Here is a 17,925-nt window from a genome sequence, read left to right as displayed (position 1 = left end):
TGGCCGGTTGTGATACAGCCTGGAATCAAACCAGGGTGTCTGTAGTGACGCCTCTAGCACTGAGATGCCTTTAGACCGATGCGCCACTCGGGAGCCTTAAATAACACATATGGAATCATAAATGGCCACCCTTTGCCTTGATGACAGCTTTGCACACTCTTGACATTCTCTCAACCAGCTTCATGAGGTAGTCACCCGGAATGCATTTCTATTAACAGGTGTGCCTTGTTAAAAGTTAATTTGTGGAATTTATTTTCTTCTTAATGCGTTTGAGCCAATCAGTTGTGTTGTGACAAGGTAGGGGTGGTATACAGAAGATAGCCCTATTTCGTAAAAGACCAAGTCCATATTATGGCAAGAACAGCTCAAATAAGTGAAGAGAAACGACAGTCCATCATTACTTCAAGACATGAAGGTCAGTCAATCTGGAAAATTCAAGTGCAGTTGTAAAAACCATCAAGTGATGAAGCTGGCTCTCATGAGGACCGCCTCAGGAAAGGAAGACCCAGAGTTACCTCTGCTGCAGAGGATCAGTTCATTAGAGTTACCAGCCTCATAAATTGCAGACCAAATAAATGCTTCACTGAGTTCAAGTAACAGACACATCTCAACATCAACTGTTCAGACGAGACTGGGTGAATCAGGCCTTCATTTTTATTTTTTATTTATCCGTTATTTTACCAGGTAAGTTGACACATTCTCATTTGCAGCAACGACCTGGGGAATAGTTACAGGGGAGAGGAGGGGTGATGAATGAGCTAATTGAAAACTGGGGATTATTAGGTGACCGTGATGGTTTGAGGGCCAAATTGGGAATTTAGGTCAAATTGCTGCAAAGAAACCACTACTAAAGGACATCAATAAGAAGAGACTAACTTGGGTCAAGAAACACGAGCAATGGACATTATTAGACCGGTGGAAATCTGTCTCTTGGTCTGATGAGTCCACATGTAAAATGTTTGGTTCCAACCCTCTTGTCTTTGTGAGATGCAGAGTAGGTGAACTGATGATCTCCATGTGTGGCTCCCACCGTGAAGCATGGAGGAGGAGGTGTGATGCTGTTTTGCTGGTGACACTGTCTGTGATTTATGTAGAATTCAAGGCACACTTAACCAGCATGGCTACCACAGCTTTCTGCAGTAATACACCATCCCATCTGGTTTGCGCTTAGTGGGACTATAATATGTTTTTCAACAGGACAATGACCCATAACACACCTCCAGGCTGTGTAAGGGGTGATGGAGTGCTGCATCAGATGACCTGGCCTCCACAATCACCCGACCTCAACCCAATTGAGATGGTTTGGGATGAGTTGGACCACAGAGTGAAGGAAAAGCAGCCAACAAGTCCTCAGCATATGTGGGAACTCCTTCAAGACTGTTGGAAAAGCATTCCAGGTGAAGCTGGTTGAGAGAATGCCAAGAGTGTGCAAATCTGTCATCAAGGCAAAGGGTGGCTACTTTGAAGAATCGAAAGTCAAAAATATATTTTGATTTGTTTAACACTTTTTTGGTTACTACATGATTCCATATGTGTTATTTCATAGTTTTGATGTCTTCACTATTATTCTACAATGTAGAAAAGGTAAAAAAAAAAAGAAAGAAAAACCCTTGAATGAGTTGACGTGTCCAAACCTTTGATTGGTACTGTTTATGGCAGTGATACCTGTGAATGAGGTTAACATTGTGTTGTGGTGTGTAGGCTGGAGAAGGACTACCTGAGTTCTAAGGCAGAGTTGAGTGCAGAGTTGGAGAAGGAGAGAAGAACTGCATCACAAGTCCGAGACCAACTACAGGAACTACACACACTACACACGCACAGCCTGACACAGCTGGACATGGTAGGAGGATTCACACATACACACACACACACAGACGCACACACACACACACACACACACACACACGGGGAGGGGAACGACAACTCAAAGAACCACAAGTGTGTCTGAAGGATTGTAAGTGGCAGGTGTTTTTTTTCTCTGTCTCTCTGCTCTCTCTCTGCTCTCTCTGTCTGTCTGCCTCTCTCTCTGTCTCTCTGTCTGTCTGCCTCTCTCTCTGTCTCTCTGCTCTCTCTGTCTGTCTGCCTCTCTCTATCTGTCTGCCTCTCTCTCTGTCTCTCTCTGTCTGTCTGCCTCTCTCTCTGTCTCTCTGCTCTCTCTGTCTGTCTGCCTCTCTCTATCTGTCTGCCTCTCTCTCTGTCTCTCTCTGTCTCTCTGCTCTCTCTCTCTGTCTCTCTGCTCTCTCTCTCTGTCTCTCTCCCTTTCTCTCTTTCTCTGCTCTCTCTGTGTTTAGGCTCGTAAGCGTCAGGTGTTGCTGGAGGAGGAATTTGAGAGCTATCTTATAGAGTTACAACAGCTACTGCAACTACACACCGCTGTAGGGCCCCTCACCGCTGTAGGACAACTCACCACAGGTTAGTGTCAGTATGTGTGTTGTAGAAAAGCTAAAACATGGTGCAGAACTGACCATAACCCTCACAGAACGGACCATCACCCTCACAGAACGGACCATCACCCTCACTGTACTGACCATAACCCTCACAGAACGGACCATCACCCTCACAGAACGGACCATCACCCTCACTGTACTGACCATAACCCTCACAGAACGGACCATCACCCTCACTGTACTGACCATAACCCTCACTGTACTGACCATAACCCTCACTGTACTGACCATAACCCTCACAGAACGGACCATCACCCTCACTGTACTGACCATAACCCTCACTGTACTGACCATAACCCTCACTGAACTGACCATAACCCTCACAGAACGGACCATCGCCCTCACTGTACTGACCATAACCCTCACTGTACTGACCATAACCCTCACTGTACTGACCATAACCCTCACTGTACTGACCATAACCCTCACAGAACGGACCATCACCCTCACTGTACTGACCATAACCCTCACTGTACTGACCATAACCCTCACTGTACTGACCATAACCCTCACAGAACGGACCATCGCCCTCACTGTACTGACCATAACCCTCACTGTACTGACCATAACCCTCACAGAACTGACCATAACCCTCACTGAACTGACCATCACCCTCACTGTACTGACCATAACCCTCACTGTACTGACCATAACCCTCACTGTACTGACCATAACCCTCACTGTACTGACCATAACCCTCACTGTACTGACCATAACCCTCACTGTACTGACCATAACCCTCACTGAACTGACCATAACCCTCACAGAACTGACCATAACCCTCACTGTACTGACCATAACCCTCACTGTACTGACCATAACCCTCACTGTACTGACCATAAACCTCACTGAACTGACCATAACCCTCACAGAACGGACCATAACCCTCACTGTACTGACCATAACCCTCACTGTACTGACCATAACCCTCACTGTACTGACCATAACCCTCACTGTACTGACCATAACCCTCACTGTACTGACCATAACCCTCACTGTACTGACCATAACCCTCACTGTACTGACCATAACCCTCACTGAACTGACCATAACCCTCACTGAACTGACCATAACCCTCACTGTACTGACCATAACCCTCACTGTACTGACCATAACCCTCACTGTACTGACCATCACCCTCACTGTACTGACCATAACCCTCACTGTACTGACCATAACCCTCACTGAACTGACCATAACCCTCACTGTACTGACCATAACCCTCACTGAACTGACCATAACCCTCACTGTACTGACCATAACCCTCACTGAACTGACCATAACCCTCACTGTACTGACCATAACCCTCACTGTACTGACCATAACCCTCACTGAACTGACCATAACCCTCACAGAACGGACCATAACCCTCACTGTGCTGACCAAAACCCTCACTGTACTGACCATAACCCTCACTGTACTGACCATAACCCTCACTGAATTGACCATAACCCTCACTGTACTGACCATAACCCTCACTGTACTGACCATAACCCTCACTGTACTGACCATAACCCTCACTGTACTGACCATAACCCTCACAGAACGGACCATCACCCTCACTGTACTGACCATAACCCTCACTGTACTGACCATAACCCTCACTGTACTGACCATAACCCTCACTGAATTGACCATAACCCTCACTGTACTGACCATAACCCTCACTGTACTGACCATAACCCTCACAGAACGGACCATCACCCTCACTGTACTGACCATAACCCTCACTGTACTGACCATAACCCTCACTGTACTGACCATAACCCTCACTGTACTGACCATAACCCTCACTGTACTGACCATAACCCTCACTGAATTGACCATAACCCTCACTGTACTGACCATAACCCTCACTGTACTGACCATAACCCTCACTGTACTGAACACAACCCTCACTGTACTGACCATAACCCTCACTGAACTGACCATAACCCTCACTGTACTAACCATAACCCTCACTGTACTGACCATAACCCTCACTGTACTAACCATAACCCTCACTGTACTGACCATAACCCTCACTGTACTGACCATAACCCTCACTGTACTGACCATAACCCTCACTGTACTGACCATAACCCTCACTGTACTGACCATAACCCTCACTGTACTAACCATAACCCTCACTGTACTGACCATAACCCTCACTGTACTGACCATAACCCTCACTGTACTGACCATAACCCTCACTGTACTGACCATAACCCTCACTGTACTAACCATAACCCTCACTGTACTGACCATAACCCTCACTGTACTAACCATAACCCTCACTGTACTGACCATAAACCCTCACTGTACTGACCATAACCCTCACTTGCCTCATATCATCACATTGTTGAATAAACGTTTCTATTGAAATCACACTGAGATTCTAATTTGGTTTCTGCTATTTGGCTCTTTAAAACGATGTCCTTTCTCTCCTATGTGAAGAAGAGCCTGTTGGAGAGGGAAGAAAGCACAGCCCCTCTACTGTCATGAACATGCTGGGGACAACCCTGACAACATATCAGACCACCCTGGACCAGACTACTACAGAGGTAACCCTCCTAACCCTGACAACATATCAGACCACCCTGGACCAGACTACTACAGAGGTAACCCTCCTAACCCTGACAACATATCAGACCACCCTGGACCAGACTACTACAGAGGTAACCCTCCTAACCCTGACTACATACCAGACCAGACTACTACAGAGGTAACCCTCCTAACCCTGACAACATATCAGACCACCCTGGACCAGACTACTACAGAGGTAACCCTCCTAACCCTGACAACATACCAGACCACCCTGGACCAGACTACTACAGAGGTAACCCTCCTAACCCTGACAACATATCAGACCACCCTGGACCAGACTACTACAGAGGTAACCCTCCTAACCCTGACTACATACCAGACCAGACTACTACAGAGGTAACCCTCCTAACCCTGACTACATACCAGACCACCCTGGACCAGACTACTACAGAGGTAACCCTCCTAACCCTGACTACATACCAGACCACCCTGGACCAGACTACTACAGAGGTAACCCTCCTAACCCTGACTACATACCAGACCACCCTGGACCAGACTACTACAGAGGTAACCCTCCTAACCCTGACTACATACCAGACCACCCTGGACCAGACTACTATAGAGGTAACCCTCCTAACCCTGACTACATACCAGACCACCCTGGACCAGACTACTACAGAGGTAACCCTCCTAACCCTGACTACATACCAGACCACCCTGGACCATCAACAGGTCCTGGATCAGCAGAAACAGTCAGAGAGGCTGGTCCAGGAGGTTCAGTGTTGTTATGTTATCAACAGGTCCTGGATCAGCAGAAGCAGTCAGAGAGGCTGGTCCAGGAGGTTCAGTCCAACCAGCGACTGATGTCAGAACAGAAGAGTCACTTAGAGGTGAGTAGTACTGTCGTTGCTCTTTGGACAGTTCTGAAAGTGTCAACCGTCACAGACTGTATGTATTCTTTATTCTGACATTTAGAATAGGGGCTGCTTGGTGGCCTAGTGGTTAGAGTGTAGGGGCTGCTTGGTGGCCTAGTGGTTAGAGTGTAGTGGTTAGAGTGTAGGGGCTGCTTGGTGGCCTAGTGGTTAGAGTGTAGGGGCTGCTTGGTGGCCTAGTGGTTAGAGTGTAGGGGCTGCTTGGTGGCCTAGTGGTTAGAGTGTAGTGGTTAGAGTGTAGGGGCTGTTTGGTGGCCTAGTGGTTAGAGTGTAGAGGCTGTTTGGTGGCCTAGTGGTTAGAGTGTAGTGGTTAGAGTGTAGGGGCTGCTTGGTGGCCTAGTGGTTAGAGTGTAGTGGTTAGAGTGTAGGGGCTGTTTGGTGGCCTAGTGGTTAGAGTGTAGAGGCTGTTTGGTGGCCTAGTGGTTAGAGTGTAGTGGTTAGAGTGTAGGGGCTGCTTGGTGGCCTAGTGGTTAGAGTGTAGGGGCTGTTTGGTGGCCTAGTGGTTAGAGTGTAGAGGCTGTTTGGTGGCCTAGTGGTTAGAGTGTAGTGGTTAGAGTGTAGGGGCTGCTTGGTGGCCTAGTGGTTAGAGTGTAGAGGCTGTTTGGTGGCCTAGTGGTTAGAGTGTAGGGGCTGTTTGGTGGCCTAGTGGTTAGAGTGTAGGGGCTGCTTGGTGGCCTAGTGGTTAGAGTGTAGGGGCTGCTTGGTGGCCTAGTGGTTAGAGTGTAGGGGCTGCTTGGTGGCCTAGTGGTTAGAGTGTAGGGGCTGCTTGGTGGCCTAGTGGTTAGAGTGTAGGGGCTGCTTGGTGGCCTAGTGGTTAGAGTGTAGTGGCTGCTTGGTGGCCTAGTGGTTAGAGTGTAGGGGCTGTTTGGTGGCCTAGTGGTTAGAGTGTAGGGGCTGCTTGGTGGCCTAGTGGTTAGAGTGTAGTGGTTAGAGTGTAGGGGCTGTTTGGTGGCCTAGTGGTTAGAGTGTAGTGGTTAGAGTGTAGGGGCTGTTTGGTGGCCTAGTGGTTAGAGTGTAGTGGTTAGAGTGTAGGGGCTGTTTGGTGGCCTAGTGGTTAGAGTGTAGAGGCTGTTTGGTGGCCTAGTGGTTAGAGTGTAGTGGTTAGAGTGTAGGGGCTGTTTGGTGGCCTAGTGGTTAGAGTGTAGTGGTTAGAGTGTAGGGGCTGTTTGGTGGCCTAGTGGTTAGAGTGTAGAGGCTGTTTGGTGGCCTAGTGGTTAGAGTGTAGTGGTTAGAGTGTAGGGGCTGCTTGGTGGCCTAGTGGTTAGAGTGTAGAGGCTGTTTGGTGGCCTAGTGGTTAGAGTGTAGGGGCTGTTTGGTGGCCTAGTGGTTAGAGTGTAGGGGCTGCTTGGTGGCCTAGTGGTTAGAGTGTAGGGGCTGCTTGGTGGCCTAGTGGTTAGAGTGTAGGGGCTGCTTGGTGGCCTAGTGGTTAGAGTGTAGGGGCTGCTTGGTGGCCTAGTGGTTAGAGTGTAGTGGCTGCTTGGTGGCCTAGTGGTTAGAGTGTAGGGGCTGTTTGGTGGCCTAGTGGTTAGAGTGTAGGGGCTGCTTGGTGGCCTAGTGGTTAGAGTGTAGGGGCTGCTTGGTGGCCTAGTGGTTAGAGTGTAGGGGCTGCTTGGTGGCCTAGTGGTTAGAGTGTAGTGGTTAGAGTGTAGGGGCTGCTTGGTGGCCTAGTGGTTAGAGTGTAGGGGCTGCTTGGTGGCCTAGTGGTTAGAGTGTAGAGGCTGTAGGGTGGCCTAGTGGTTAGAGTGTAGAGGCGGTAGGGTGGCCTAGTGGTTAGAGTGTAGTGGTTAGAGTGTAGGGGCTGCTTGGTGGCCTAGTGGTTAGAGTGTAGGGGCTGCTTGGTGGCCTAGTGGTTAGAGTGTAGTGGTTAGAGTGTAGTGGTTAGAGTGTAGGGGCTGCTTGGTGGCCTAGTGGTTAGAGTGTAGTGGTTAGAGTGTAGTGGTTAGAGTGTAGGGGCTGCTTGGTGGCCTAGTGGTTAGAGTGTAGAGGGGGCAGGTGGCTGCTTGGTGGCCTAGTGGTTAGAGTGTAGGGGCTGCTTGGTGGCCTAGTGGTTAGAGTGTAGGGGCTGCTTGGTGGCCTAGTGGTTAGAGTGTAGAGGCTGTAGGGTGGCCTAGTGGTTAGAGTGTAGGGGCTGCTTGGTGGCCTAGTGGTTAGAGTGTAGGGGCTGCTTGGTGGCCTAGTGGTTAGAGTGTAGAGGCTGTAGGGTGGCCTAGTGGTTAGAGTGTAGAGGCGGTAGGGTGGCCTAGTGGTTAGAGTGTAGAGGCGGTATGGTGGCCTAGTGGTTAGAGTGTAGGGGCTGCTTGGTGGCCTAGTGGTTAGAGTGTAGTGGTTAGAGTGTAGTGGTTAGAGTGTAGGGGCTGCTTGGTGGCCTAGTGGTTAGAGTGTAGTGGTTAGAGTGTAGTGGTTAGAGTGTAGGGGCTGCTTGGTGGCCTAGTGGTTAGAGTGTAGGGGCTGCTTGGTGGCCTAGTGGTTAGAGTGTAGTGGTTAGAGTGTAGGGGCTGCTTGGTGGCCTAGTGGTTAGAGTGTAGGGGCTGCTTGGTGGCCTAGTGGTTAGAGTGTAGTGGTTAGAGTGTAGGGGCTGCTTGGTGGCCTAGTGGTTAGAGTGTAGAGGCGGTAGGGTGGCCTAGTGGTTAGAGTGTAGGGGCGGTAGGGTGGCCTAGTGGTTAGAGTGTAGAGGCGGTATGGTGGCCTAGTGGTTAGAGTGTAGGGGCTGCTTGGTGGCCTAGTGGTTAGAGTGTAGTGGTTAGAGTGTAGTGGTTAGAGTGTAGGGGCTGCTTGGTGGCCTAGTGGTTAGAGTGTAGTGGTTAGAGTGTAGTGGTTAGAGTGTAGGGGCTGCTTGGTGGCCTAGTGGTTAGAGTGTAGTGGTTAGAGTGTAGGGGCTGCTTGGTGGCCTAGTGGTTAGAGTGTAGGGGCTGCTTGGTGGCCTAGTGGTTAGAGTGTAGTGGTTAGAGTGTAGGGGCTGCTTGGTGGCCTAGTGGTTAGAGTGTAGGGGCTGCTTGGTGGCCTAGTGGTTAGAGTGTAGTGGTTAGAGTGTAGGGGCTGCTTGGTGGCCTAGTGGTTAGAGTCTAGGGGCTGCTTGGTGGCCTAGTGGTTAGAGTGTAGAGGCGGTAGGGTGGCCTAGTGGTTAGAGTGTAGGGGCTGCTTGGTGGCCTAGTGGTTAGAGTGTAGGGGCTGCTTGGTGGCCTAGTGGTTAGAGTGTAGGGGCTGCTTGGTGGCCTATTGGTTAGAGTGTAGGGGCTGCTTGGTAGCCTAGTGGTTAGAGTGTAGGGGCTGCTTGGTGGTCTAGTGGTTAGAGTGTAGGGCCTGCTTGGTGGCCTAGTGGTTAGAGTGTAGGGGCGGTAGGGTGGCCTAGTGGTTAGAGTGTAGAGGCGGTATGGTGGCCTAGTGGTTAGAGTGTAGGGGCTGCTTGGTGGCCTAGTGGTTAGAGTGTAGTGGTTAGAGTGTAGTGGTTAGAGTGTAGGGGCTGCTTGGTGGCCTAGTGGTTAGAGTGTAGTGGTTAGAGTGTAGTGGTTAGAGTGTAGGGGCTGCTTGGTGGCCTAGTGGTTAGAGTGTAGTGGTTAGAGTGTAGGGGCTGCTTGGTGGCCTAGTGGTTAGAGTGTAGGGGCTGCTTGGTGGCCTAGTGGTTAGAGTGTAGTGGTTAGAGTGTAGGGGCTGCTTGGTGGCCTAGTGGTTAGAGTGTAGGGGCTGCTTGGTGGCCTAGTGGTTAGAGTGTAGTGGTTAGAGTGTAGGGGCTGCTTGGTGGCCTAGTGGTTAGAGTCTAGGGGCTGCTTGGTGGCCTAGTGGTTAGAGTGTAGAGGCGGTAGGGTGGCCTAGTGGTTAGAGTGTAGGGGCTGCTTGGTGGCCTAGTGGTTAGAGTGTAGGGGCTGCTTGGTGGCCTAGTGGTTAGAGTGTAGGGGCTGCTTGGTGGCCTATTGGTTAGAGTGTAGGGGCTGCTTGGTAGCCTAGTGGTTAGAGTGTAGGGGCTGCTTGGTGGTCTAGTGGTTAGAGTGTAGGGCCTGCTTGGTGGCCTAGTGGTTAGAGTGTAGGGGCTGCTTGGTGGCCTAGTGGTTAGAGTGTAGGGGCTGCTTGGTGGCCTAGTGGTTAGAGTGTAGGGGCTGCTTGGTGGCCTAGTGGTTGAGTGTAGTGGTTAGAGTGTAGGGGCTGCTTGGTGGCCTAGTGGTTAGAGTGTAGGGGCTGCTTGGTGGCCTAGTGGTTAGAGTGTAGAGGCTGTAGGGTGGCCTAGTGGTTAGAGTGTAGAGGCGGTAGGGTGGCCTAGTGGTTAGAGTGTAGTGGTTAGAGTGTAGGGGCTGCTTGGTGGCCTAGTGGTTAGAGTGTAGGGGCTGCTTGGTGGCCTCGTGGTTAGAGTGTAGTGGTTAGAGTGTAGTGGTTAGAGTGTAGGGGCTGCTTGGTGGCCTAGTGGTTAGAGTGTAGTGGTTAGAGTGTAGTGGTTAGAGTGTAGGGGCTGCTTGGTGGCCTAGTGGTTAGAGTGTAGAGGGGGCAGGTGGCTGCTTGGTGGCCTAGTGGTTAGAGTGTAGGGGCTGCTTGGTGGCCTAGTGGTTAGAGTGTAGGGGCTGCTTGGTGGCCTAGTGGTTAGAGTGTAGAGGCTGTAGGGTGGCCTAGTGGTTAGAGTGTAGGGGCTGCTTGGTGTCCTAGTGGTTAGAGTGTAGGGGCTGCTTGGTGGCCTAGTGGTTAGAGTGTAGAGGCTGTAGGGTGGCCTAGTGGTTAGAGTGTAGAGGCGGTAGGGTGGCCTAGTGGTTAGAGTGTAGAGGCGGTATGGTGGCCTAGTGGTTAGAGTGTAGGGGCTGCTTGGTGGCCTAGTGGTTAGAGTGTAGTGGTTAGAGTGTAGTGGTTAGAGTGTAGGGGCTGCTTGGTGGCCTAGTGGTTAGAGTGTAGTGGTTAGAGTGTAGTGGTTAGAGTGTAGGGGCTGCTTGGTGGCCTAGTGGTTAGAGTGTAGGGGCTGCTTGGTGGCCTAGTGGTTAGAGTGTAGGGGCTGCTTGGTGGCCTAGTGGTTAGAGTGTAGGGGCTGCTTGGTGGCCTAGTGGTTAGAGTGTAGTGGTTAGAGTGTAGGGGCTGCTTGGTGGCCTAGTGGTTAGAGTGTAGAGGCGGTAGGGTGGCCTAGTGGTTAGAGTGTAGGGGCGGTAGGGTGGCCTAGTGGTTAGAGTGTAGAGGCGGTATGGTGGCCTAGTGGTTAGAGTGTAGGGGCTGCTTGGTGGCCTAGTGGTTAGAGTGTAGTGGTTAGAGTGTAGTGGTTAGAGTGTAGGGGCTGCTTGGTGGCCTAGTGGTTAGAGTGTAGTGGTTAGAGTGTAGTGGTTAGAGTGTAGGGGCTGCTTGGTGGCCTAGTGGTTAGAGTGTAGTGGTTAGAGTGTAGGGGCTGCTTGGTGGCCTAGTGGTTAGAGTGTAGGGGCTGCTTGGTGGCCTAGTGGTTAGAGTGTAGGGGCTGCTTGGTGGCCTAGTGGTTAGAGTGTAGTGGTTAGAGTGTAGGGGCTGCTTGGTGGCCTAGTGGTTAGAGTGTAGAGGCGGTAGGGTGGCCTAGTGGTTAGAGTGTAGGGGCTGCTTGGTGGCCTAGTGGTTAGAGTCTAGGGGCTGCTTGGTGGCCTAGTGGTTAGAGTGTAGAGGCGGTAGGGTGGCCTAGTGGTTAGAGTGTAGGGGCTGCTTGGTGGCCTAGTGGTTAGAGTGTAGGGCCTGCTTGGTGGCCTAGTGGTTAGAGTGTAGGGGCTGCTTGGTGGCCTAGTGGTTAGAATGTAGAGGCGGTAGGGTGGCCTAGTGGTTAGAGTGTAGGGGCTGCTTGGTGGCCTAGTGGTTAGAGTGTAGGGGCTGCTTGGTGGTCTAGTGGTTAGAGTGTAGGGGCTGCTTGGTGGCCTAGTGGTTAGAGTGTAGGGGCTGCTTGGTGGTCTAGTGGTTAGAGTGTAGGGCCTGCTTGGTGGCCTAGTGGTTAGAGTGTAGGGGCTGCTTGGTGGCCTAGTGGTTAGAATGTAGAGGCGGTAGGGTGGCCTAGTGGTTAGAGTGTAGGGGCTGCTTGGTGGCCTAGTGGTTAGAGTGTAGGGGCTGCTTGGTGGCCTAGTGGTTAGAGTGTAGGGGCTGCTTGGTGGCCTATTGGTTAGAGTGTAGGGGCTGCTTGGTAGCCTAGTGGTTAGAGTGTAGGGGCTGCTTGGTGGTCTAGTGGTTAGAGTGTAGGGCCTGCTTGGTGGCCTAGTGGTTAGAGTGTAGGGGCTGCTTGGTGGCCTAGTGGTTAGAATGTAGAGGCGGTAGGGTGGCCTAGTGGTTAGAGTGTAGGGGCTGCTTGGTGGCCTAGTGGTTAGAGTGTAGGGGCTGCTTGGTGGCCTAGTGGTCAGAGTGTAGGGGCTGCTTGGTGGCCTAGTGGTTAGAGTGTAGGGGCTGCTTGGTAGCCTAGTGGTTAGAGTGTAGGGGCTGCTTGGTGGCCTAGTGGTTAGAGTGTAGAGGCTGCAGGGTAGGCTAGTGGTTAGAGTGTAGAGGCTGCAGGGTAGGCTAGTGGTTAGAGTGTAGAGGTGGTAGGGTATTCTAGTGGTTAGAGTGTAGAGGCTGCAGGGTAGGCTAGTGGTTAGAGTGTAGAGGTGGTAGGGTAGGCTAGTGGTTAGAGTGTAGAGGCTGCAGGGTAGGCTAGTGGTTAGAGTGTAGAGGTGGTAGGGTAGCCTGTAGAGTGTAGGGGCGGCTTGGTGATGGAAACGTTTCTTAAAAAGCATACCGTACAGATATCATGTCACTGTCACACCATTTAAACCAGTCAGTCCATCGTACTGCATAAACTAACAACAAAGATAATAGATAAATAGATAAAGAGCATATACCGATACAATTTACATTGCATTCAGTAGTCCAACAGCACAAGGATCGAATAAATGTTTGAACACGTTCTTCTTGGCCATGGTCATTGTGAAGCGCCGGCCAGAGGGTGTGTAGAGGGTGAGGAGGGGTCGCCAACGACAGCCAGTGTCTTCCTATTGGTTGCCTGGTGGAACAGAATGCTCAACTGTGCCTGTGTTTGACCAATCACGTTGCTGACTCTGTTTTACTATTCTGGTCAGTCTGCTTTTGATCCACCAGCTCAGATGACCAGACTGTCATATTGATGCTCTCCACCAGCTCAGATTACCGACTGTCATATTGATGCTCTCCGCCAGCTCAGATTACCGACTGTCATATTGATGCTCTCCGCCAGCTCAGATTACCAGACTGTCATATTGAACACAGAGATCCACCACTGGTTACTGGCAGGGTCCTATGAGAACACAGAGGTCCACCACTGGTTACTGGCAGGGCCCTATGAGAACACAGAGGTCCACCACTGGTTACTGGCAGGGCCCTATGATAACACAGAGGTCCACCACTGGTTACTGGCAGGGTCCTATGAGAACACAGAGGTCCACCACTGGTTACTGGCAGGGTCCTATGAGAACACAGAGGTCCACCACTGGTTACTGGCAGGGTCCTATGAGAACACAGAGGTCCACCACTGGTTACTGGCAGGGCCCTATGAGAACACAGAGGTCCACCACTGGTTACTGGCAGGGCCCTATGATAACACAGAGGTCCACCACTGGTTACTGGCAGGGACCTGACTATGAGTACACAGAGGTCCACCACTGGTTACTGGCAGGGTCCTATGAGGACACAGAGGTCCACCACTGGTTGCTGGCAGGGCCCTGACTATGAGAACACAGAGGTCCACCACTAGTTACTGGCAGGGCCCTGACTATGAGAACACAGAGGTCCACCACTGGTTACTGGCAGGGCCCTATGACAACACAGAGGTCCACCACTGGTTACTGGCAGGGACCTGACTATGAGAACACAGAGGTCCACCACTGGTTACTGGCAGGGACCTGACTATGAGAACACAGAGGTCCACCACTGGTTACTGGCAGGGCCCTATGAGAACACAGAGGTCCACCACTGGTTACTGGCAGGGCCCTATGAGAACAGAGGTCCACCACTGGTTACTGGCAGGGCCCTATGAGAACACAGAGCTGTTTTTTCCTTTCTCACTTTGTCTCTCTCCCCATTCCCTCTCTCTCTCTGTCTCTCTCTGGCTCTCTCTCTCTCCCTCTCTCTGTCTCTCTCTCTCTCTCTCTGTCTCTCTCTCTCTCTCTCTCTCTCTCTCCCTCCCTCTCTCTCTCTCTCTCTCTCTCTCTCTCTCTCTCTCTCTCTCTCTGTCTCTCTCTCTCTCTCCTGTAGGAGCTCCGTGCAGCGCTGTCTGACTGTAACGTAGAGTTACAGCGTCTGAGATCCCAGTGTTCTGAAAAGACGCTCCAGACCAACCGACTACAGACTGACCTACAGACCGCCCAGCAACACTGGGAGAGGGAGAGAGAAAGGGAGAAGCAGAGAGAAGGAGAGAGGGAGAAAACGAGGGAGAAGCAGAGGGAAGGAGAGCGGGAGAAGGAGAGAGAGAGGACCGTGGAGTTGCAGGCAGAAGTTCAGAGGATCAGACAACTCAATCAGAAAGATTCTCAGGTAAACAGAGCTCTGTTTGGAGTAGAAGTCTCTGATTCTTCCTATTCATTCTTCCACCCCGTCATGACAGTTGGTCTGTTCTGTCATTGTGCTTTATAAAGCCCTGTTTATCCCTCTAGTAAACATGACAGTTGGTCTGTTACTGTGTTTTATAAAGCCCTGTTTATCCCTCTAGTAAACATGACAGTTGGTCTGTCACTGTGTTTTATAAAGCCCTGTTTATCCCTCTAGTAAACATGACAGTTGGTCTGTTACTGTGTTTTATAAAGCCCTGTTTATCCCTCTAGTAAACATGACAGTTGGTCTGTCACTGTGTTTTATAAAGCCCTGTTTATCCCTCTAGTAAACATGACAGTTGGTCTGTTACTGTGTTTTATAAAGCCCTGTTTATCCCTCTAGTAAACATGACAGTTGGTCTGTTACTGTGTTTTATAAAGCCCTGTTTATCCCTCTAGTAAACATGACAGTTGTTCTGTCACTGTGTTTTATAAAGCCCTGTTTATCCCTCTAGTAAACATGACAGTTGGTCTGTTACTGTGTTTTATAAAGCCCTGTTTATCCCTCTAGTAAACATGACAGTTGGTCTGTCACTGTGTTTTATAAAGCCCTGTTTATCCCTCTAGTAAACATGACAGTTGGTCTGTTACTGTGTTTTATAAAGCCCTGTTTATCCCTCTAGTAAACATGACAGTTGGTCTGTTACTGTGTTTTATAAAGCCCTGTTTATCCCTCTAGTAAACATGACAGTTGGTCTGTCACTGTGTTTTATAAAGCCCTGTTTATCCCTCTAGTAAACATGACAGTTGGTCTGTTACTGTGTTTTATAAAGCCCTGTTTATCCCTCTAGTAAACATGACAGTTGGTCTGTTACTGTGTTTTATAAAGCCCTGTTTATCCCTCTAGTAAACATGACAGTTGGTCTGTTACTGTGTTTTATAAAGCCCTGTTTATCCCTCTAGTAAACATGACAGTTGGTCTGTTCTGTCACTGTGTTTTATAAAGCCCTGTTTATCCCTCTAGTAAACATGACAGTTGGTCTGTTACTGTGTTTTATAAAGCCCTGTTTATCCCTCTAGTAAACATGACAGTTGGTCTGTTCTGTTACTGTGTTTTATAAAGCCCTGTTTATCCCTCTAGTAAACATGACAGTTGGTCTGTCACTGTGTTTTATAAAGCCCTGTTTATCCCTCTAGTAAACATGACAGTTGGTCTGTTCTGTCACTGTGTTTTATAAAGCCCTGTTTATCCCTCTAGTAAACATGACAGTTGGTCTGTCACTGTGTTTTATAAAGCCCTGTTTATCCCTCTAGTAAACATGACAGTTGGTCTGTTACTGTGTTTTATAAAGCCCTGTTTATCCCTCTAGTAAACATGACAGTTGGTCTGTTACTGTGTTTTATAAAGCCCTGTTTATCCCTCTAGTAAACATGACAGTTGGTCTGTCACTGTGTTTTATAAAGCCCTGTTTATCCCTCTAGTAAACATGACAGTTGGTCTGTTACTGTGTTTTATAAAGCCCTGTTTATCCCTCTAGTAAACATGACAGTTGGTCTGTTACTGTGTTTTATAAAGCCCTGTTTATCCCTCTAGTAAACATGACAGTTGGTCTGTCACTGTGTTTTATAAAGCCCTGTTTATCCCTCTAGTAAACATGACAGTTGGTCTGTTACTGTGTTTTATAAAGCCCTGTTTATCCCTCTAGTAAACATGACAGTTGGTCTGTTACTGTGTTTTATAAAGCCCTGTTTATCCCTCTAGTAAACATGACAGTTGGTCTGTTCTGTTACTGTGTTTTATAAAGCCCTGTTTATCCCTCTAGTAAACATGACAGTTGGTCTGTTACTGTGTTTTATAAAGCCCTGTTTATCCCTCTAGTAAACATGACATTTGGTCTGTTACTGTGTTTTATAAAGCCCTGTTTATCCCTCTAGTAAACATGACAGTTGGTCTGTCACTGTGTTTTATAAAGCCCTGTTTATCCCTCTAGTAAACATGACAGTTGGTCTGTTACTGTGTTTTATAAAGCCCTGTTTATCCCTCTAGTAAACATGACAGTTGGTCTGTTACTGTGTTTTATAAAGCCCTGTTTATCCCTCTAGTAAACATGACAGTTGGTCTGTTCTGTTACTGTGTTTTATAAAGCCCTGTTTATCCCTCTAGTAAACATGACAGTTGGTCTGTTACTGTGTTTTATAAAGCCCTGTTTATCCCTCTAGTAAACATGACAGTTGGTCTGTTACTGTGTTTTATAAAGCCCTGTTTATCCCTCTAGTAAACATGACAGTTGGTCTGTCACTGTGTTTTATAAAGCCCTGTTTATCCCTCTAGTAAACATGACAGTTGGTCTGTTACTGTGTTTTATAAAGCCCTGTTTATCCCTCTAGTAAACATGACAGTTGGTCTGTTACTGTGTTTTATAAAGCCCTGTTTATCCCTCTAGTAAACATGACAGTTGGTCTGTCACTGTGTTTTATAAAGCCCTGTTTATCCCTCTAGTAAACATGACAGTTGGTCTGTTACTGTGTTTTATAAAGCCCTGTTTATCCCTCTAGTAAACATGACAGTTGGTCTGTCACTGTGTTTTATAAAGCCCTGTTTATCCCTCTAGTAAACATGACAGTTGGTCTGTCACTGTGTTTTATAAAGCCCTGTTTATCCCTCTAGTAAACATGACAGTTGGTCTGTTACTGTGTTTTATAAAGCCCTGTTTATCCCTCTAGTAAACATGACAGTTGGTCTGTTACTGTGTTTTATAAAGCCCTGTTTATCCCTCTAGTAAACATGACAGTTGGTCTGTTACTGTGTTTTATAAAGCCCTGTTTATCCCTCTAGTAAACATGACAGTTGGTCTGTTACTGTGTTTTATAAAGCCCTGTTTATCCCTCTAGTAAACATGACAGTTGGTCTGTTACTGTGTTTTATAAAGCCCTGTTTATCCCTCTAGTAAACATGACAGTTGGTCTGTTACTGTGTTTTATAAAGCCCTGTTTATCCCTCTAGTAAACATGACAGTTGGTCTGTTACTGTGTTTTATAAAGCCCTGTTTATCCCTCTAGTAAACATGACAGTTGGTCTGTTACTGTGTTTTATAAAGCCCTGTTTATCCCTCTAGTAAACATGACAGTTGGTCTGTTACTGTGTTTTATAAAGCCCTGTTTATCCCTCTAGTAAACATGACAGTTGGTCTGTTCTGTCACTGTGTTTTATAAAGCCCTGTTTATCCCTCTAGTAAACATGACAGTTGGTCTGTTACTGTGTTTTATAAAGCCCTGTTTATCCCTCTAGTAAACATGACAGTTGGTCTGTTACTGTGTTTTATAAAGCCCTGTTTATCCCTCTAGTAAACATGACAGTTGGTCTGTCACTGTGTTTTATAAAACCCTGTTTATCCCTCTAGTAAACATGACAGTTGGTCTGTCACTGTGTTTTATAAAGCCCTGTTTATCCCTCTAGTAAACATGACAGTTGGTCTGTTACTGTGTTTTATAAAGCCCTGTTTATCCCTCTAGTAAACATGACAGTTGGTCTGTTACTGTGTTTTATAAAGCCCTGTTTATCCCTCTAGTAAACAT

General features: G+C 48.7%; 1 protein-coding gene across 3 annotated transcripts in view; it reads left to right on the top strand.

The window, feature by feature from the left end:
* The window catches only part of LOC110531315 (coiled-coil domain-containing protein 171), a 140,383-nt gene that overhangs the window by 14,139 nt on the left and 108,319 nt on the right, over window positions 1-17,925 (top strand). For 2 of the 3 annotated variants that reach the window (XM_036987117.1, XM_036987116.1), the window contains exons 10-14: window positions 1,702-1,840; window positions 2,292-2,412; window positions 4,884-4,990; window positions 5,774-5,863; window positions 14,075-14,353. In XM_036987117.1, coding sequence (XP_036843012.1) covers window positions 1,702-1,840; window positions 2,292-2,412; window positions 4,884-4,990; window positions 5,774-5,863; window positions 14,075-14,353 — 736 coding nt within the window. The remainder of the gene's footprint in view (window positions 1-1,701; window positions 1,841-2,291; window positions 2,413-4,883; window positions 4,991-5,773; window positions 5,864-14,074; window positions 14,354-17,925) is intronic. The other variant, XM_036987118.1, reaches the window with a different exon arrangement.

This window comes from Oncorhynchus mykiss, chromosome 9 (genome assembly GCF_013265735.2).
Source record: "Oncorhynchus mykiss isolate Arlee chromosome 9, USDA_OmykA_1.1, whole genome shotgun sequence".
NCBI classification, from domain to species: Eukaryota; Metazoa; Chordata; class Actinopteri; order Salmoniformes; family Salmonidae; genus Oncorhynchus; species Oncorhynchus mykiss.
The sequence above is the reverse complement of the archived record's forward strand: the minus strand, read 5'-3'. Positions and strand labels throughout refer to the sequence as shown.